General features: G+C 43.6%; 1 protein-coding gene across 1 annotated transcript in view; it reads left to right on the plus strand.

Annotated features, from left to right (window-relative positions):
- Nucleotides 1-22263, plus strand: part of CNTNAP2 (contactin associated protein 2) — a 2163381-nt gene that overhangs the window by 1476442 nt on the left and 664676 nt on the right. Inside the window, exon 14 of the mRNA XM_044295439.1 lies at nucleotides 19599-19799. Coding sequence (XP_044151374.1) covers nucleotides 19599-19799 — 201 coding nt within the window. The remainder of the gene's footprint in view (nucleotides 1-19598; nucleotides 19800-22263) is intronic.

A 22263-nucleotide genomic window follows, 5' to 3' on the forward strand; every position in this document is an offset into this window, starting at 1 on the left:
TTGGTGTGACAGCTTCACCCTGATGTAGGCTTTAGCCAAAAAACAACCACACCATTGAGGGTTAAATGCACTTGGTCGCAGCTTGTGCTGGCGCACCACAAGACACAAAATGGCCGCCGATCACCCCAGAAAAATGTGACTGACAAACGGTCTGGGCAGCCTAAAAACAGTGAGCAATTGAGGATCAGCAGCTCAATGATCCACAGCTGCAGATCGATCAGTTAATCAAGTCCTTTGGAGGAGTTAATCTGCCTAATCTCGCCCTACTGTCGCAGCCGCAACCTCTCCCTACGCTAATCAGAGCAGAGTGACGGGCGGCGCTATGTGACTCCAGCTTAAATAGAGGCTGGGTCACATGGTGCTCTGGCCAATCACAGCCATGCCAATAGTAGGCATGGCTGTGATGGCCTCTTGGGGCAAGTAGTATGACGCTTGTTGATTGGCTGCTTTGCAGCCTTTCAAAAAGCGCCAAGAAAGCGTCACAAAAGCGCGAAGAAAGCGACGAACACCGAACCCGAACCCGGACTTTTACGAAAATGTCCGGGTTCGGGTCCGTGTCACGGACACCCCAAAATTCGGTACGAACCCGAACTATACAGTTCGAGTTCGCTCATCCCTAGTCAAGACCACTTTCACATGACATTATTTTGGTCAGTATTGTACATCAGTATTTGTAAGCAGAAGCTGCAGTCTAAGTGAAGCTAGAATGTGGAGGAGGAAATCTTTCAGAGATACTGATTGCGGAGCAGAAATCTTTCAGAGATACTGATACCTTGCACTAAATCGTGCAATGCAAGTGCTGTTTGTTTACATTTGGATACTGGCTTCCACCTAGCAGTGTTCCTGGTGAAGTCACTGGCTCTAATGGGTGGTTTTTAGTGCTGCCCTAGCCTGTAAAAACAGGCTAGGGCAGCGTTAAAGACTGGCCATTAGTGCCAGTGACATCACCGGGCTCACTGCTAGGTGCAAGCCTCCACCTAGATTACCCATGTAAAGTCCAGTATGTCACCAGATGTCAAGAAAATTCTTGCAATTTAGTGCAGGGCAAGGGGGAGCATCAGCGTGACAAGTTCCAATGCTCTACTCATTTGTAGTGAATAAGTGCAGATCGGGTTGTGTCCAGGTTCAACTCTGAACTCGGACAACCCCTTTAAAGGCTGGCTTTGGTTTACAAATACTGATGTAAAATAACAACATACATATTTTGCGATCAAATAATTTGTATTGTTTTAAACATTTTTCAAAAATCAAGAAAAACAATCTCACTCCCCTTCCCCCAGCCCGAATCCCCCCGTACCCCTGCTGTAGTCCAATCTTCAAATACACCAAGTGTCCAAAAGAGTGTAAAAATGTCATGGCCTGTGGTTAGAAGGAGTATTGTATTCCAGATTATCCATATCTGTGAGACTGAAAACTTAGAGCAGGATGGGAGTCTTTCAAATACAGTATATCAAAACATTAAGTAACCAAATCTCATATTTCTTTCACCATTCTTATCCTTTCACACCTATACCTATTGTGTTACAATTCATTCCCCTCCCCTTTCCCACAGAGGGACTACCTAAATTAAAAATAAAAAAATAATGAAGAGCCATCAACTGGAAAGTCGCCTCTCCTCCATGCAACCTAGATCACTCTGCAGAAGCCAATGTGCTCAAACGAACCAATAGCAATGTATAAGAGGCATAGCCAGAGTTGTCTATCCACTGTGACCCTATCTGGTTAGATTTGTGAATTGCTCCTCTTTTCTGATATGATGTGTACTTCTTAGGCCATGTTGACTCTATTAATATACTCAGTTGCAGTCAGGGGACCATAGTCCATCCAATGGAAAGCAATTAGTTTATGTGTCAAATATAGGAGGCGGAGAATAGTCAGGCAATGACTCTCTGACACTGGTAGATCAGAAACACATCCCAAAAAACAGACAGTTGGATAATACAGAGATATAGCGACCCAATATGATCAATAATCTTTCTCTAGAATCTCTTTAGTCAACCACAGGTCTACATTAAATCTGCTCCCTCTGCCCAGCATCTATCACAGAGCACATCTACCTTGTATCCCATATAGTAAAGTAACAAAGGGGTTTTATACTCGATGTATTACATATATTTTAGAATTTTAGATACTCTATAAGCCTCACTCAAAGATACATGTGATATATTTTTAATAATATCCTCCCATTTTTCAGCAGCAATGGGCTTAAGATCTTCTTCCCATCTGTCCTTCAGATTTTGCAGACATTTTTTTAAGGAATTCTTCTAGAAGAACCATATAGCAAAAAGAAATGAAGCCCTTCGTACTCTTTACCTGTGATACCAGATCAATGAAAGCATGCTTAGTCGTCGGTATTAGAGGTGCAAGTTTACGTTTGCCTCATAAGCATCTCTCAGTTGTAAATACTGATAGAACCTACCATGCTGCAAGCCAAATTCCTATTGAAAACCCCATAACTCTCTAAAAGAACCATCTTGAGTAGGGATGAGCGAACCCGAACTGTATAGTTCGGGTTCGTACCGAATTTTGGGGTAACCGTGACACGGACCCGAACCCGGACATTTTCGTAAAAGTCTGGGTTCGGGTTCGGTGTTTGTCGCTTTCTTGGCGCTTTTTGAAAGGCTGCAAAGCAGCCAATCAACAAGCGTAATACTACTTTGCCCCAAGAGGCCGTCACAGCCATGCCTACTATTGGCATGGCTGTGATTGGCCAGAGCACCATGTGACCCAGCCTCTATTTAAGCTGGAGTCACATAGCGCCGCCCGTCACTCTGCTCTGATTAGCGTAGGGAGAGGTTGCAGCTGCGACGTTAGGGCGAGATTAGGCTGATTAACTCCTCCAAAAGACTCCATCCAATGATCGATCTGCAGCTGTGGATGATTGAACTGCTGCTATTGAATTGCTCACAGTTTTTAGGCTGCCCAGAGCGTTTTTTTGTCACTTTTTTCTGGGGTGATCGGCGGCCATTTTGTGTCTTGTGTTGCGCCAGCACAAGCTGCCACCAAGTGCATTTAACCCTCAATGGTATGGTTGTTTTTTGGCTAAATCCTACATCAGGGTGAAGCTGTCACACCAAGTGCATTTAACCAGCAATAGTCTGTTTATTTTTTGGTCATATACTACATCAGGGGCAAGCTGTCACCAAGTGTATTTAACCCTCAATGGTGTGGTTGTTTTTTGGCTAAATCCTACATCAGGGTGAAGCTGTCACACCAAGTGCATTTAACCAGCAATAGTCTGTTTATTTTTTGGCCATATACTACATCAGGGGCAAGCTGCGCCTGTCACCAAGTGCGTTTAACCCTCAGTAGTGTGGTTGGTCAAGCTGTCACACCAAGTGCATTTAACCATCAATAGTGTGGTTATTTTTTGGCCATATCCCAGTCTGTCAGTAAACGTATATCTGTCACCCAACGCCTAAATACTAGGCCTCAAGTTTATATCCAGCTAAATCTGTCGTTACTGGTGTGGCTGGTCAAGTTATTTAGTGTCCGTCAAAGCACATTTTTTGTTCTGGGTTGAAATACAATTCCCAATTTAGCAATTTCCTAATTTAGTGGTTTCTGCTGTATCAGAGCTATTTGAAATCTATCCCTAAAAGGGTATATAAAATTCAAGGTGCACATAGGGTCATTCTGAATAACTTCACACACACGCTACTGTGCATTTCCAAGTCTAATTCTGTCAGTAAACCTATACCTGTCACCCAGCGCCTAAATACTAGGCCTCAAATTTATATCCAGCTAAATCTGTCGTTACTGCTGTTCTGTTGTGGCTGGGCAAGTTATTTAGTGTCCGTCAAAGCACATTTTTTGTTCTGGGTTGAAATACAATTCCCAATTTAGCAATTTCCTAATTTAGTGGTTTCTGCTGTATCAGAGCTATTTGAAATCTATCCCTAAAAGGGTATATAATATTCAAGGTGCACATAGGGTCATTCTGAATAACTTCACACACACGCTAGTGTGCATTTCCAAGTATAATTCTGTCAGTAAATCTATAACTGTCACCCAGCGCCTAAATACTAGGCCTCAAATTTATATTCAGCTAAATCTGTTGTTACTGCTGTACTGTTGTGGCTGGGCAAATTATTTAGTGTCCGTCAAAGAACATTTTTTGTTCTGGGTTGAAATACAATTCCCAATTTAGCAATTTCCTAATTTAGTGGTTTCTGCTGTATCAGGCCTACTTTAAATACATCCCTAAAAGGGTATATCAGAATCAAGGTGCTGATAGGGTCATTCTCAATAACTTCACACACACGCTACTGTGCATATCCCAGTCTAATTCTGTCCGTAAAACATATACCTGTCACCCAGCGCCTAAATACTAGGCCTCAAATTCATAGTCAGCTAAATCTGTGGTTACTGCTGTGCCTGTATTAGTGTAATACGGTACCTAAATAGATAGCCAGATAGTGTTAGGTGTCTGTAAAAAAAGGCCTGAATTTGAATTCAATACATTGGGCCAAATAATATTTTTATTGTTGTGGTGAACCATAACAATGAGGAAAACATCTAGTAAGGGACGCGGACGTGGACATGGTCGTGGTGGTGTTAGTGGACCCTCTGGTGCTGGGAGAGGACGTGGCCGTTCTGCCACATCCACACGTCCTAGTGTACCAACTACCTCAGGTCCCAGTAGCCGCCAGAATTTACAGCGATATATGGTGGGGCCCAATGCCGTTCTAAGGATCGTAAGGCCTGAGCAGGTACAGGCATTAGTCAATTGGGTGGCCGACAGTGGATCCAGCACGTTCACATTATCTCCCACCCAGTCTTCTGCAGAAAGCGCACAGATGGCGCCTGAAAACCAACCCCATCAGTCTGTCACATCACCCCCATGCATATCAGGGAAACTGTCTGAGCCTCAAGTTATGCAGCAGTCTCTTATGCTGTTTGAAGACTCTGCTGGCAGGGTTTCCCAAGGGCATCCACCTAGCCCTTCCCCAGCGGTGGAAGACATAGAATACACTGACACACAACCACTTATGTTTCCTGATGATGAGGACATGGGAATACCACCTCAGCAAGTCTCTGATGATGACGAAACACAGGTGCCAACTGCTGCGTCTTTCTGCAGTGTGCAGACTGAACAGGAGGTCAGGGATCAAGACTGGGTGGAAGACGATGCAGGGGACGATAAGGTCCTAGACCCCACATGGAATGAAGGTCGTGCCACTGACTTTCACAGTTTGGAGGAAGAGGCAGTGGTGAGACCGAGCCAACAGCGTAGCAAAAGAGGGAGCAGTGGGCAAAAGCAGAACACCCGCCGCCAAGAGACTCCGCCTGCTACTGACCGCCGCCATCTGGGACCGAGCACCCTAAAGGCAGCTTCAAGGAGTTCCCTGGCATGGCACTTCTTCAAACAATGTGCTGACGACAAGACCCGAGTGGTTTGCACGCTGTGCCATCAGAGCCTGAAGCGAGGCATTAACGTTCTGAACCTTAGCACAACCTGCATGACCAGGCACCTGCATGCAAAGCATGAACTGCAGTGGAGTAAACACCTTAAAAACAAGGAAGTCACTCAGGCTCCCCCTGCTACCTCTTCTGCTGCTGCCGCCTCGGCCTCTTCTGCTGCTGCCGCCTCGGCCTCTTCCTCCGCCTCTGGAGGAACGTTGGCACCTGCCGCCCAGCAAACAGGGGATTTACCACCAACACCACCACCACCTCCGTCACCAAGCATCTCAACCATGTCACACGGCAGCGTTCAGCTCTCCATCTCACAAACATTTGAGAGAAAGCGTAAATTCCCACCTAGCCACCCTCGATCCCTGGCCCTGAATGCCAGCATTTCTAAACTACTGGCCTATGAAATGCTGTCATTTAGGCTGGTGGACACAGACAGCTTCAAACAGCTCATGTCGCTTGCTGTCCCACAGTATGTTGTTCCTAGCCGGCACTACTTCTCCAAGAGAGCCGTGCCTTCCCTGCACAACCAAGTATCCGATAAAATCAAGTGTGCACTGCGCAACGCCATCTGTGGCAAGGTCCACCTAACCACAGATTCGTGGACCAGTAAGCACAGCCAGGGACGCTATTTCTCCCTAACTGCACACTGGGTAAATGTAGTGGCAGCTGGGCCCCAGGCGGAGAGCTGTTTGGCGCACGTCCTTCCGCCGCCAAGGATCGCAGGGCAACATTCTTTGCCTCCTGTTGCCACCTCCTCCTACTCAGCTTCCTCCTCCTCTTCTTCCACCTGCTCATCCAGTCAGCCACACACCTTCACCACCAACTTCAGCACAGCCCGGGGTAAACGTCAGCAGGCCATTCTGAAACTCATATGTTTGGGGGACAGGCCCCACACCGCACAGGAGTTGTGGCGGGGTATAGAACAACAGACCGATGAGTGGTTGCTGCCGATGAGCCTCAAGCCCGGCCTGGTGGTGTGCGATAATGGGCGAAATCTCGTTACAGCTCTGGGACTAGCCGGTTTGACGCACATCCCTTGTTTGGCGCATGTGCTGAATTTGGTGGTGCAGAAGTTCATTCACAACTACCCCGACATGTCAGAGCTGCTGCATAAAGTGCGGGCCGTCTGTTCGCGCTTCCGGCGTTCACATCCTGCCGCTGCTCGCCTGTCTGCGCTACAGCGTAACTTCGGCCTTCCCGCTCACCGCCTCATATGCGACGTGCCCACCAGGTGGAACTCCACCTTGCACATGCTGGACAGACTGTGCGAGCAGCAGCAGGCCATAGTGGAGTTTCAGCTGCAGCACGCACGGGTCAGTCGCACTACGGAACAGCACCACTTCACCACCAATGACTGGGCCTCCATGCGAGACCTGTGTGCCCTGTTGCGCTGTTTCGAGTACTCCACCAACATGACCAGTGGCGATGACGCCATTATCAGCGTTACAATACCACTTCTATGTCTCCTTGAGAAAACACTTAGGGCGATGATGGAAGAGGAGGTGGCCCAGGAGGAGGAGGAAGAGGGGTCATTTTTAGCACTTTCAGGCCAGTCTCTTCGAAGTGACTCAGAGGGAGGTTTTTTGCAACAACAGAGGCCAGGTACAAATGTGGCCAGCCAGGGCCCACTACTGGAGGACGAGGAGGACGAGGATGAGGAGGAGGTGGAGGAGGATGAGGATGAAGCATGGTCACAGCGGGGTGGCACCCAACGCAGCTCGGGCCCATCACTGGTGCGTGGCTGGGGGGAAAGGCAGGACGATGGCGATACGCCTCCCACAGAGGACAGCTTGTCCTTACCCCTGGGCAGCCTGGCACACATGAGCGACTACATGCTGCAGTGCCTGCGCAACGACAGCAGAGTTGCCCACATTTTAACGTGTGCGGACTACTGGGTTGCCACCCTGCTGGATCCACGCTACAAAGACAATGTGCCCACCTTACTTCCTGCACTGGAGCGTGATAGGAAGATGCGCGAGTACAAGCGCACGTTGGTAGACGCGCTACTGAGAGCATTCCCAAATGTCACAGGGGAACAAGTGGAAGCCCAAGGCCAAGGCAGAGGAGGAGCAAGAGGTCGCCAAGGCAGCTGTGTCACGGCCAGCTCCTCTGAGGGCAGGGTTAGCATGGCAGAGATGTGGAAAAGTTTTGTCAACACGCCACAGCTAACTGCACCACCACCTGATACGCAACGTGTTAGCAGGAGGCAACATTTCACTAACATGGTGGAACGGTACGTATGCACACCCCTCCACATACTGACTGATGGTTCGGCCCCATTCAACTTCTGGGTCTCTAAATTGTCCACGTGGCCAGAGCTAGCCTTTTATGCCTTGGAGGTGCTGGCCTGCCCGACGGCCAGCGTTTTGTCTTAACGTGTATTCAGCACGGCAGGGGGCGTCATTACAGACAAACGCAGCCGCCTGTTTACAGCCAATGTGGACAAGCTGACGTTCATAAAAATGAACCAGGCATGGATCCCACAGGACCTGTCCATCCCTTGTGCAGATTAGACATTAACTACCTCCCCTTAACCATATATTATTGTACTCCAGGGCACTTCCTCATTCAATCCTATTTTTATTTTCATTTTACCATTATATTGCGAGGCTACCCAAAGTTGAATGAACCTCTCATCTGTCTGGGTGCCGGGGCCTAAATATATGCCAATGGACTGTTCCAATGTTGGGTGACGTGAAGCCTGATTCTCTGCTATGACATGCAGACTAATTCTCTGCTGACATGAAGCCAGATTCTCTGTTACGGGACCTCTCTCCTCTGCCTGGGTGCTGAGCCTAAATATATGACAATGGACTGTTGCACTGGTGGCTGACGTGAAGCCTGATTCTCTGCTATGACATGCAGACTGATTCTCTGCTGACATGAAGACAGATTCTCTGTTACGGGACCTCTCTCCTCTGCCTGTGTGCTGGGCCTAAATATATGACAATGGACTGCTGCAGTGGTGGCTGACGTGAAGCCTGATTCTCTGCTATGACATGCAGACTAATTCTCTGTTGACATGAAGACAGATTGTCTGTTACGGGACCTCTCTCCTCTGCCTGGGTGCTGGGCCTAAATATATGCCAATGGACTGTTGCAGTGGTGGCTGACGTGAAGCCTGATTCTCTGCTATGACATGCAGACTGATTCTCTGCTGACATGAAGACAGATTCTCTGTTACGGGACCTCTCTCCTCTGCCTGTGTGCTGGGCCTAAATATATGCCAATGGACTGTTGCAGTGGTGGCTGACGTGAAGCCTGATTCTCTGCTATGACATGCAGACTGATTCTCTGCTGACATGAAGCCAGATTCTCTGTTACGGGACCTCTCTCCTCTGCCTGGGTGCTGGGCCTAAATATATGACAATGGACTGTTTCACTGGTGGCTGACGTGAAGCCTGATTCTCTGCTATGACATGCAGACTGATTCTCTGCTGACATGAAGACAGATTCTCTGTTACGGGACCTCTCTCCTCTGCCTGGGTGCTGGGCCTAAATATATGCCAATGGACTGTTGCAGTGGTGGCTGACGTGAAGCCTGATTCTCTGCTATGACATGCAGACTGATTCTCTGCTGACATGAAGACAGATTCTCTGTTACGGGACCTCTCTCCTCTGCCTGTGTGCTGGGCCTAAATATATGCCAATGGACTGTTGCACTGGTGGCTGACGTGAAGCCTGATTCTCTACTATGACATGCAGACTGATTCTCTGCTGACATGAAGCCAGATTCTCTGTTACGGGACCTCTCTCCTCTGCCTGGGTGCTGGGCCTAAATATATGACAATGGACTGTTTCACTGGTGGCTGACGTGAAGCCTGATTCTCTGCTATGACATGCAGACTGATTCTCTGCTGACATGAAGACAGATTCTCTGTTACGGGACCTCTCTCCTTTGCCTGTGTGCTGGGCCTAAATATATGACAATGGACTGTCGCAGTGGTGGCTGACATGAAGCCTGATTCTCTGCTATGACATGCAGACTGATTCTCTGCTGACATGAAGCCAGATCCTCTGTTACGGGACCTCTCTCCTCTGCCTGGGTGCTGGGCCTAAATTTATGACAATGGACTGTTACAGTGGTGGGTGACGTGAAGCCTGATTCTCTGCTATGACATGCAGACTGATTCTCTGCTGACATGAAGACAGATTCTCTGTTACGGGACCTCTCTCCTCTGCCTGGGTGCTGGGCCTAAATATATGACAATGGACTGTTGCAGTGGTGGCTGACGTGAAGCCTGATTCTCTGCTATGACATGCAGACTGATTCTCTGCTGACATGAAGCCAGATTCTCTGTTACGGGACCTCTCTCCTCTGCCTGTGTGCTGGGCCTAAATATATGACAATGGACTGTTACAGTTGTGGCTGACATGAAGACAGATTCTCTGTTACGGGACCTCTTTCCTCTGCCTGGGTGCCGGGGCCTAAATATCTGAGAATGGACTGTTCCAGTGGTGGGTGACGTGAAGCCAGATTCTCTGCTATGGGACCTCTCTCCAATTGATATTGGTTAATTTTTATTTATTTTATTTTCATTTTAATTCATTTCCCTATCCATATTTGTTTGCATGGGATTTACCTACATGTTGCTGCCTTTTGCAGCCCTCTAGCCCTTTCCTGGGCTGTTTTACAGCCTTTTTAGTGCCGAAAAGTTCGGGTCCCCATTGACTTCAATGGGGTTCGGGACGAAGTTCGGATCGGGTTCGGATCCCGAACCCGAACATTTCCGGGAAGTTCGGCCGAACTTCTCGAACCCGAACATCCAGGTGTCCGCTCAACTCTAATCTTGAGTCAGCTGAGAAATTTTCAATTATTCCACTGTTTGCCAAATCTGAAATCCCGCTAAGTTAGCAAATCCCAAATGTGTTATTGTCCCAAATATGTAAATACATTATATATCCCTATACCCTTAGAAGTTGCTTGGACAGTCCAAACGTTTTGGATAGCGTGAAAAGTACAGGGCTGCTGTCTGAGAGTGAGCTGTTCAAAAGAACATCCTTGTATCCGTCCAGCGCAGGGCCTGACAAGGAGTCTGAATGCCAGACTGTCCGGCCTAAAACTGGACCTCTGGCAACCCTAGGGGCAGGCTGCTGTGGAGGTCACAGTTAAGGATACGTTCCGCTATGGAGGTCAGTGTTAAGGGACAGATTGCTGTAGAGGCCACTGTTAAGGGGATGGAGTGTTGTGGAAATCACTGTTAAGGAGATGGGGTACTGTTGAGGTCACTAATGAAGGGGTGGCCGCTGTTGTTTACTGTTAAAGAGGCATACTGCTGTGGAGGTCACTGTTAAGGGGGCAGCCTGGCGGGATGCTGTGGAGGTCACTGTTAAAGGGGCGGACTGCTGTGGAGGTCACTGATAAGGGGACGGGCACTATGGAGGTCTCTGTTAAAGGGACAGGGAACTGTGGAGGTCACAGTTAGGGGGCAGTGCTGTAGAGGTCACTGTTAAGGGGGATACTGTCGATACCTTTTAATGACATACGCAAACATTAAATGAAATAGTTGAAATATACCCATGCAAAGCTAGGTCCTTCTGCTAGTATATATATATATATATATATATATATATATATATATATATTTATATACACAATTGATATTACATGTCACGTTCCGGAGGACCAAGGCAGGCCTCCGGAAAGCTATGCAAACAGGACACTAGCAATAGAATACGTTATTACAGATATAATAAATGAACATGACAGTAATTATATGCAGGTTGGGCAATAGTGGTAGAACTACCACAGAACCAGGTGCACCGGCAGACCAGAGGTAAAACCCAGAGGGTGAAGAGCCAGTGATCCCCGTTCTTCACAGAGCCCCTGATGGTGGAGATGAACTGAGCCAAGGGCTCACTGGCCGCACCTCTAGGAAGATCCCGGTACACTTGGCCCCTACCTGCAAAGAACCATACTTATGCAAGCACCAGTGGAACAGAAAACAGAACTGGAACCCAAGCAAAGACTGTCAGAGTGACACAGAATACAATTTTCCATAACAGAACGTGGTAGCTAGGAATGATGAATTAGGGTCCAGTTGATGGACCAATTTGTCTGGCAATATCGCCATGGTTCCAACCATAAACTAATGCAATAACGACACAGACTAATTTTTTCGATAAAAGAACATATTAGCTATGATGAATTTGAGTCGAGTTGGTAGAGTGATTTGTGGGATTCATTATGATAACCAACGATACTCGCCCTGTATGGAAACAATACAGCTGTCATGTTTGATCCATCCAGCAAGTTCAGTCCACCTGGTTTTAACCCAAATACATGCTGAATAATGCAAAATACCATTATGCTCATAGTATGGAGCTATCCTGGACCTTATGGAGGGATCAACATGGCTTAAAATGTTGTTGCACTGCACAGTGAAGTAGAAGTTGTTTAAGATTTGTCGTGGCTGTCAGAGTGACGCAGAATACAATTTTCTATAACAGAAGGTGTTAGCTAGGAATGATGAATTAGGGTCCAAATGGTGGACCGATTTGTCTGATAATAAGTCGTAGTTCCAACAATAAGCAATTTCAATGACGCAAACACATTTTTTCAATATAAAAAGGACATATTAGCTGCGATGAATTGGTGGAGTGATTTGCGTGGTTCATTCCATTAACCAACGACACACCTCCCTTATGGCAATAATCCAGTTGCAATGTTTGATCCATCCAGCAAGTTTGGCTTGGTTTTAACCCAAATGCAAGGAGTTTTTTGCCACCAGGGGTTCCATGTCCAACTTCCTGGAAGGCCAAGTGGTGTTCAGCACTAACTGTTCTGTGATGCCCCTACATGTCCGGGGCTGTACATGCACTGCACTGAAGGGATTACCTTGTGTCTAACCCTTTGCTGACACGTGCAGGTTATCCGCTCAACATTGTTCATCACAGGGATGAGGGATTGTAATACTGGAGCAGACTCATTTATTTAGTAAAAGACTAATTTATTCGCTAAAAGATTATTTTTTTTTACTATAAGAGTAATGTTTGCGCTAAAAGAATAATTTTTCAGATAAAAGAATAATTTTTCCAACAAAAAACGCTGATCAACTAGTGGGCAACTCAATTTATTTGCACTGCCCACAGGGTGTTAAATAAGACCGCTCTGTAACTTTAAATCACAGTAACTGTTTGGCTAACACAAGTGTTAAATATCAATGTGGACACACCACAACCAGTAGAATGAGACAGGTGTATCATCCTAGTTTGTGAATCAGGGCCTAATAGAATTGCTTATCTATTAATCAATGAGTCTATCTATAACTGAACAGATTAAGTGTTAATGGTGCAGCAAGTGAACTAGATAAATCTGCCTATTTATATTAGACCGCCTGTTGGACTGAGTCTGATGCACATTAAGTCTATTTATAACAGAACATAATGGAGTATGAATGTCGTAGCAGGTGAACAAGATGCACAGGATGAATACACTCAGTATGCACTGTCCCTGCAGTCTCCCTATGCTCTGCCGACAGTGTCTAAAAACTCTCCCTCTGATCTCCCAACACTGTCCCTGCACTGTATTTATCCAATATTCTACAATTAAAAGCTTTCTCAAACACCATCCCTAGTGCTTGCCACATCCTATGCTCAGCTCACAGTGAAGGGGCAGCAACTGTGCTGAATGTGGCATTTCATAGGGCTGTGACATCACGTGGGATGGCTATGTGCTGTTTGCTTGACTGCAGAGCATTATGGGTCATATCACTTTCCTGGGCTTCTTACTTTCACCTTGCAACACATGTAGCCGCCATGTTAAGAAAAAAGTTTCATTACCGCGAAGAGCTAAGAAATTCAAATTCGTGACAAATCTAATTTTTGTATAATATTATTATTGGCGATTGCTCAATTCTGAAACAGGGAACAGCTGGGAAGAAAGTAAGTTCCTTGTCTACTTTGTATAATTTCAACTTGTTTTTGGATGATACACTGTTTACTTGGAAACACAGGCACATTGAGTATGGTAATTTACTGAGCTTTCATGAGACAGTGCAGCAAATGAGACGAGAAGAGAAAATATCAAGTGATAACCTCATTTCATGAGACCAGGTGGATTGCTCCACAGTCAATGACATTGCAGATCTCTTCATGATGATCCAAAGTTCTCCATGCAGAGAATGACATTTGCTAACTCACAAGGGGATCCAGTTTCCCACATACAGTAGCTGTTGTGTTATTTGGCACTGTTTTCATCTGCATTTCTAAGCAAGCACCTCCCTTGGAGAACAAAACAAGCTTAAATATTCACTTATTTCCCAGTGAATTAAAAAGTTTATCCAGGGTTTGTTCAGTTCCATATTTACAACTTTTCCAATTAATGAGCAAGAAAGTAATGAGCAGGGCTTACTGCAGTTTTGTATTCTGAACTAAGATAAATTAAAAACATGGTTAGAAAGAGCAATTTGTTGATGCATTATTACACTAAGGAACAGAAGTATTTGAACACCCTGCGATTTAGCAATTTCTCCCACTTAGAAATCATGGCGGGGTCTGAAATTCACATTGTAGGTGCATTCCCACTCTGAGAGACAGAATTAAAAAAATTAAGGGAATCACAATGTATGATTTTTAAAGAATTTATTTGTCTTGCACTGCTGAACATAAGCATTTGAGCGCCTGAGAAAATCTGTGTTAATATTTGGTACAGAAGCCTTTGTTTGTAATTACAGGGGTCAAACGTTTCCTGTAGTTCTTGACCAGGTTTTCACACACTGCAACATGGATTTTGGCCCACTCCTCCACACAGATCTCCTCTAGATCTGTCAGGTTTCGGGGCTGTTGCTGAGCAACAAGGAGTTTCAGCTCTCCCCAAAGACGTTCTATTGGATTTAGGTCTGGAGACTGGCTAGACCACTCCAGAACCTTGATATGCTTCTTACAGAGACACTCATTGGTTATCCTGGCTATGTGCTTTGGGTCGTTGTCATGTTGGAAGACCCAGCCATGACCTATCTTCAATGCTCTGACTGAGGGAAGGAGGGTGTTGCTAAAAATCTCACAATAAATGGCCCCATTCATCCTCTCCTTAATACAGTGCAGTCATCCTGCCCCCTTCGCAGAAAAGCACCCCCAAAGCATGATGTTACCACCCCCATGCTTCACAGTAGGGATGGTGTTCTTGGGATGCAACTCATCCTTCTTTTTTCCTCCAAACACGACGAGTGAAGTTTAGACCAAAAAGTTCTACTTTGGTCTCATCTGACCACATGAATTTCTCCCATGCCTGCTCTGGATCATCCAGATGGTCATTGGCAAACTTCAGACGGGCCTGAACATGTGATGACTTAAGCAGGGGAACCTTCCATGCAATGCATGATTTAAAACCATCACGGCGTAGTGTTCTACTGACAGTGACCTTTTAAACTGTGGTTCCAGCTCTCTTCATGTCATTGACCAGCTCCTCTCTTGTAGTTCTGGGCTGATTCCTTATCTTTCTTAATCATCAGTGATATTCCACAAGGTGAGATCATGCATGGAGCCCCAGTCCGAGAGAGACTGACAGTCGTCTTTAGCCTCTTCCACTTTCTAACAATCGCTCCAAGAGTTTATCTATTTTCACCAAGCTGCTTGGCAATTGCACCGTAGCCCTTTCCAGTCTTGTGGAGGCCCACAATTGTGTCTCTTTGGTCTTGCCCATGGTAGTAGTTGACGTCTGACTGACTGTGGGGTGGACAGGTGTCTTTAAAGAGCTCAGACAGGTGCTACTAAGTTATATTAATGAGTGGAGTAGAGGTGGACTTTTTAAAGGCACAGTAACAGGTCTTTGAGAGCCAGAATTCTTGCTGTTTGCTGTTTCTCAGGTGATCAAATACTTATGTTCAGCAGTGCAAGACAAATAAATTCTTTAAAAATCATACAATGTGATTTTCAGATTATTATTTTTTTATTATTCTGTCTCTCAGAGTGGGAATGCACATAACATGTGAATTTCAGACCCCTTGCAAAATCGTAGGGTGTTCAAATACTTCTGTTCCTCATTGTATCATCATTTTGTTACCTAGAAAATTTCAAAAAGCACTAAAATATGTAGCAAGGACCCAAACATATATCAGTTAAGACTTTTACAAAACATCACAATGCAAGCAATTAAAATAGAGAAATAGAGGCAACAAAATGTAATTAGCAAATTAGGGTACTTTCACATCTGCGGCAGGACAGATCCGACTGGCTGTTCACCCTGTCGGATCCGTACTTCCACTATTTTGCCGTGCCGCCGGACCCCCCTCCTTCCCCATTGACTATAATGGGGACTGGGCGGAACTCCGGCGCAGTATGGCAGTTCGGGGTGACAGGCCCCCGGACTAAAAAGTCTGACATGCAGGACTTTTAGTCTGACAGCCTTTTGCCGCGCACTGCCGTGCTGCGCCAGAGCTCCGCCCCCGTCCCAATTATAGTGAATGGGGACGGGTCGGCGGTCGGGCAGCATGGCGAAATAGTGGAAGGACGGATCCGACAGAGTGAACAGCCTGTCAGATACGTCCTGCCCCAAGTGTGAAAGTATCCTTAGAAAGTTAAAAGCAGCAGTATGTGTAGGTTTGAGGTCAATTAATATGTAGAAAACGTCTGTTAGCTTCGAATGGAACTGTCGTCAAATGGTGAGATCTGCTCAGGCAAAATATTGGGTCCGTTTGTTGTAGCATTGCTTTGAAGAGAACTTGTCACTAGGACTCTGACTGTTAAAGCTGAATTAATACAGTAGGTGTTATTGAACTTCCTAACTGGCTGCAGTATGGCCAATCATGGGTCAGAAGAAGTCAATGGATTCTCTTTGATATAGTATGTATTTGTGAAAAGGAGACCAGTGCATATTTCAGCTAATTCTCAATATACTGAATCATTTTCTAATTAGCTGGTCTTGGTTAAGAAAACCTAGGGATAACAGTATTTGTGATTAGAAATGTAATCAAGTGAACTCATTAGAGGCATTAATGGCATATTTATTTTATATTAACTCTGTAAACCCCAAAAATCTCTAGATAGAAGATACTTCTTGTCATCAATAGAGGAAACTTACTAAGAACTACATTTTGTATGACAGTCTTAATACAAAATCAGCCGATGTTAGATGAACCAATTTTATTAAAGGGGGAATGTGTCATCAGAAAATGATCTATTGTTTAAATCATGTTCAAAGAATTTGTTATGCTGCTATTTTTAATTTTTCATGTCAATATACTGTATGTATACATAAAATACAGTTTTCACACTGGCCACTAAGCCTATTAATAGGTGCCACAAATTGGTATGTACTTTACTGCAGTTACCTGCTTACAGTGGGGAAAAAAAGTATTTAGTCAGCCACCAATTGTGCAAGTTCTCCCACTTAAAAAGATGAGAGAGGCCTGTCATTTTCATCATAGGTATACCTCAACTACGAGATACATAATGAGAAAAAAAAATCCAGAAGATCACATTGTCTGATTTTTGAAGAATTTATTTGCAAATTATGGTGGAAAATAAGTATTTAGTCAATAACAAAAGTTCATCTCAATACTTTGTTATATACCTTTTGTTAGCAATGACAGAGGTCATATGTTTTCTGTAAGTCTTCACAAGTTTTTCACACACTGTTACTGGTATTTTGGCCAATTCCTCCATGCAGATCTCCTCTAGAGCAGTGATGTTTTAGGGCTGTCGCTGGGCACAGACTTTCAACACAGACTTTCAACTCCCTCCAAAGGTTTTCTATGGGGTTGAGATCTGGAGACTGGCTAGGCCACTCCAGGACCTTGAAATGCTTCTTACAAAGCCACTCCTTCGTTGCCCAGGCAGTGTGTTTGGGATCATTGTCATGCTGAAAGACCCAGCCACGTTTCATCTTCAATGCTCTTGCTGATTTCACTCAAAATCTCACGATACATGGCCCCATTCATTCTTTCATTTACACGGATCAGTCATCCTGCTCCCTTTGCAGAAAAACAGCCTCAAAGCATGATGTTTCAAACCCCATGCTTTACAGTAGGTATGGTGTTCTTTGGATGCAACTCAGCATTCTTTCTCCTCCAAACACAATGCGTTTTTGCTAAAAAGTTCTACTTTGGTTTCATCTACCCATATGACATTCTCCCAATCCTCTTCTGGATCATCCAAATGCTCTCTAGAAAACTTCAGATGGGCCCGGACATGCAGGATTTGAGTCCCTGATGGTAGCCTTTGTTACTTTGGTCCCAGCTCTCTGCAGGTCATTCACTAGGTCCCCCCGTGTGTTTCTGGGATTTTTGCTCACCGCTCTTGTGATTATTTTGACCCCACGGGGTGAGATCTTATGTGGAGCCCCAGATCGAGGGAGATTATCAGTGGTCTTGTATGTCTTCCATTTTCTAATAATTGCTCCCACAGTTGATTTCTTCACACCAAACTGTCTTGGCCATAGTGGAGTTTGGAGTGTGACTGTTTGAGGTTGTGGACAGGTGTCTTTTATACTGATTAGTTCAAACAGGTTTCATTAATACAGGTAATGAGTGGAGGACAGAGGAGCCTCTTAAAGAAGAAGTTACTGGTCTGTGAGAGCCAAAAATCTTGCTTGATTGTAGGTGACCAAATACTTATTTTACCGATGAATTTACCAATTAATTCATTAGAAATCCTACAATGTGATTTCCTGTATTCTTTCCCCCCATTCTGTCTCTGATAGTTGAAGTGTACCTATGATGAAATTGGTGGTTTACTAAATACTTTTTTGCCCCACTGTATGTGTCATTCTAATCCTGCCTATAATTATATCACCTCTGTGTACAGGTAAGGCTACTTTCACACTAGCGTTCATAGGTCCGTTCGTGAGCTCCATTTGAAGGAGCTCACGAGCGGACCCGAACGCCTCCGTCCAGCCCTGATGCAGTCTGAATGGAGCGGATCCGCTCAGACTGCATCAGTCTGGCGGCGTTCAGCCTCCGCTCCGCTCGCCTCCGCACGGACAGGCGGACAGCTGAACGCTGCTTGCAGCGTTCAGCTGTCCGCCTGGCCGTGCGGAGGCGAGCGGATCCGTTCAGACTTACAATGTAAGTCAATGGGAACGGATCCGCTTGAAGATGACACCATATGGCTCAATCTTCAAGCGGATCCGTCCCCCATTGACTTTACATTGAAAGTCTGAACGGATCCGCTCAGGCATCTTGCGCACTTAGAAATTTTTCTAAGTTATTAATGCAGACGGATCCATACTGAACGGAGCCTCCGTCTGCATTAATATGATCGGATCCGTTCAGAACGGATCCGATCAAGCGCAAGTGTGAAAGTAACCTAAGATAGAATCCACCATTGTCACAGCTTATCTATTCTTTCCTTGTACAATGACCTCTGCACAGGTCACAGAGCATGTCTAGAAAACTCTCCCATAGAAGTTAATGACACTATTGTGTCTATGGACTATCGGGCTGCCATAAAGCAATTTTATTAATGCTTTCTAAATGCTGCTAAGAACATCACAGGCAAGATTGCTACTTCCATTATTATGGTCAGAAAATAGAATTAGAAAATTTGCAAATAAGATAAAAAATTATTTTCAAAGGATATGTGAGTTGATATCTGGTTTTAACTGGCAGATAACATTTTTGGTGACACATTTCCTTTAAGAAGTGCACGCCTTATAATGATTTTGACACAATTTTAATTTATACCAGTTTTATAGTGCAAGTAATGTTAATTTATAGCCCTTATAAATGGCCATGTATTAAGGCATGTAACGTTACAGATTACTATACTATACAGGTTACTATGCTATACTATATTTGCATCTTTCCATAATACTGCATTATTGAAATAAAGATTATATTGTATTTTATTTTTCTATTTGGAGGTGTAGTCATACATGCATTTGGTTCTTTTTAATGTTTTAGTTGTTTATTCACATTTAGACTTGTTCTCAACTTATATCTGAGGTGTAAAGTCAGCCAATTAAAATTTTTATTCAGGATGTTGCAGCATAGTCCCCTACACTTTAATATGTTAAAGCTGCAATATGTGTCACCGACACTGCTAAAAAATGACATGCAGGTAGGACAGATAGCAACAGCTGAAAGACAGGAATTGGATTGAAGACCCTTTTAACAGTTTCTAATATTCCAGGAGTGTATAGTGTTTTGAAATAAAAATATATGCATAAATCAAAGGATTTTTAATTCCATTGTCTTTGGCTGAAGTCTCGATCTTCAGATAGCTAATTTTTCTTATTTTCACAGAGGATAAAGTATGGACAACCTTATACCATGATTTGAAGCCTGAAACATCAGTGCCAGGTGCCAGCAAAGAGAAACGAGTAGTGGTACAACTGAATTACAACACATCCATGGAGCAGATCTCCACCATTACAAACAGTGCAGAGAGATGTGAGCAGTATGTTTCCTACTCTTGCAAGATGTCAAGACTGCTCAACTCACCAGGTAGGCCAAGTATTTTTTCTACTTGATTATTGAATTTCACATATGCTCTGTAGGCTTTTTTCTAATCGAATGGGCATTGATAGCAACGAAAGATGGAACTATTATACCATATAAAAAGTTCATGACAACTACATATTTCCAGTTATTAATTAAACCGACATGCACTTAGATGTGAAATTAGTTGTGGTAGCTTATTCACTTAACTACATACTCTTTGAATTAATTTTGTAGTATTGATGGAGTATTTGAATGTTAACTCTCCACTACTTTGCTCACTATGCAATAAAAGTGTAGATATATGTTATATAGTGTTCTATACAATGCAAATAAAAAAAATAAAAAAATCAGTTTAACCTCTAACTTAAAGATATTTATTTGGTAAGGAGAAAATGATGGTGGGTACCAAACTGGTTCCCTTGCCTTCTATTTTTACTTTTAAATAGGGTTGTTTGTATTAGCAGATGTTCGGGTTGTGGTTATGGTGTTTTGGTATGACCATGTTGCATCTCTTTAAAATATGAGAACCAGAATAATGGCTGCAAAACTAAAGTTCTATAATTTGACTTGCTTACCTACTGTCTCCCATTCATTATTGGAGCATGTCCACGGCTGTAGTTCTCTATGCTATATTGTCTTTTTTGTTCGGCATTCTTCCATGTTTCTATGAATCTACTTCACTCTGCCTCTTGATTTCTATCTCAATTACCTTTGCTTCGTGTTGTTAATTGGTACTTCATAATCTTGTCCTTGCCTGCAATAATGTGTTTTGCCCAGTTTTGATACAGAGCAATCAGAGCAATCAGTCCATTATCTATGTCGATTTGTGTGCCCACACTTCTATGAATTCTTCCCTACCAGGTTTCAGTTGCTTTTTGATGATCATAATAATATTGAGCAGTAGTAACAGTAGTAGAGGCAACCTAATGGAAATAAAGTGGTCAGCAAATGCAAAATGTCTACAGTAATAGACAAAAAGTGCAAACTGAACAAATATGTTTTTTGAAAGGATCCTTCAATCCATATACTCCTTTACATTTCCTCTATCCCAAGAAGCTTGTTAAAATACTAGTTAGAATTTAGAACCTTAGAAAGAAGTTCTAGCATGACACTGTTTAAATAAAAGCTGTATTATACTACTATCAGAACCTAGGTGGATAGGGATTATCCATAACTAGTTCATCAGGGCCAGTCATACATGAGGTAATTGTATATATATATATATATATATATATTTATATATATATACACACAGGTATTTTTTACATTTCGAAGCACAAATGCATAATATTGCTATCACTCTTCTTTGAAGATGTTTTGATAACTTATTACCATTGTAGTGTAAATAATGCTCCCTTAAGGCATGCATATATTGCTGTTACCTCTAGTAGTTACAGCCTGAGATGCCTGTAGTTATGAATTAGAATATGAAACACAAAGTCTGATAAGAAAAGCAAAATTTCCATGTGTGCTAGAAGTGTAGGAATCCTGTACTATTTACTAAACTGTTCTGTAGCTCAGTCTGTTGTGAAATTCATGAATTTAAATGGGATTCTAATCATTTCACCTACCCATGCTGTTCATTACCTGTGAAATTGTTTTTATATGAGCACTTTAGAATTCCGAGCCATTTGGCAACAAAAGAGTGTGGAATACCAAGGTGAATTATCTAGTAATATTTAAGTAAATTCTTCCATTTCAGTTTGCTTCCAATTGCTATACTTTAAAATGTATTATTTGGACATAGGAGAGGCTAGAGAAAATCAGTTTAGCTTTCGCAATGTCACAATTAATAGACTCCAAAATGAAGACCTTAGTTTATCAATTTCAGCCTTTTATTCTTACCACACTCTCAATGGCGTAAACCAGTCTACCCTACAACAAATCCCTCCTGATGACAACTAGCAATCATACAAATCAACACCCTACATTGCTATTAGTAAAAACATATAAAAAATAAGCCAGCTCACCTCCTTGCTCCAGTGTTCATGTCCACAGTAGTACTCCTAGTGCAAAGAACAACATCAAAATATGTGTCATGTAGAATAGTTTCGATAGTAGCATGTTGCGTATTCAAGGAAGATGCCTAACCTTTTAATAAATGTGTGATATTCATTTTTACAGCCATTATCAGACCCTGTGGCATCATGTTCCATAACTTTATCGTTCTGACATCAAAGTCTAGTTGTTAAATTTTCATATTAAATTACACCAGATATTGACCTTCTGTTCTCTTTGGGGTCTGCAAAAAGAAATTTTGTTGACAACCTTTCTTCATAACTGAGATCTTCCAAACCTTGCATTAATTTAAGATCCCTTTACATTGCCCAATGTTGCAGCTGATTATTGTGTATGAAAATTTATACAAAAGCTTGTTCACAATTATCGGGAAGGAACGGTTATTGACTGCAGGTCGGAGAGTGTAAAATATTCTTTAGTTGCCTTCTTTGAACTCTTTCAGCAATAT

Source organism: Bufo gargarizans, chromosome 5 (assembly GCF_014858855.1).
Source record: "Bufo gargarizans isolate SCDJY-AF-19 chromosome 5, ASM1485885v1, whole genome shotgun sequence".
NCBI classification, from domain to species: Eukaryota; Metazoa; Chordata; class Amphibia; order Anura; family Bufonidae; genus Bufo; species Bufo gargarizans.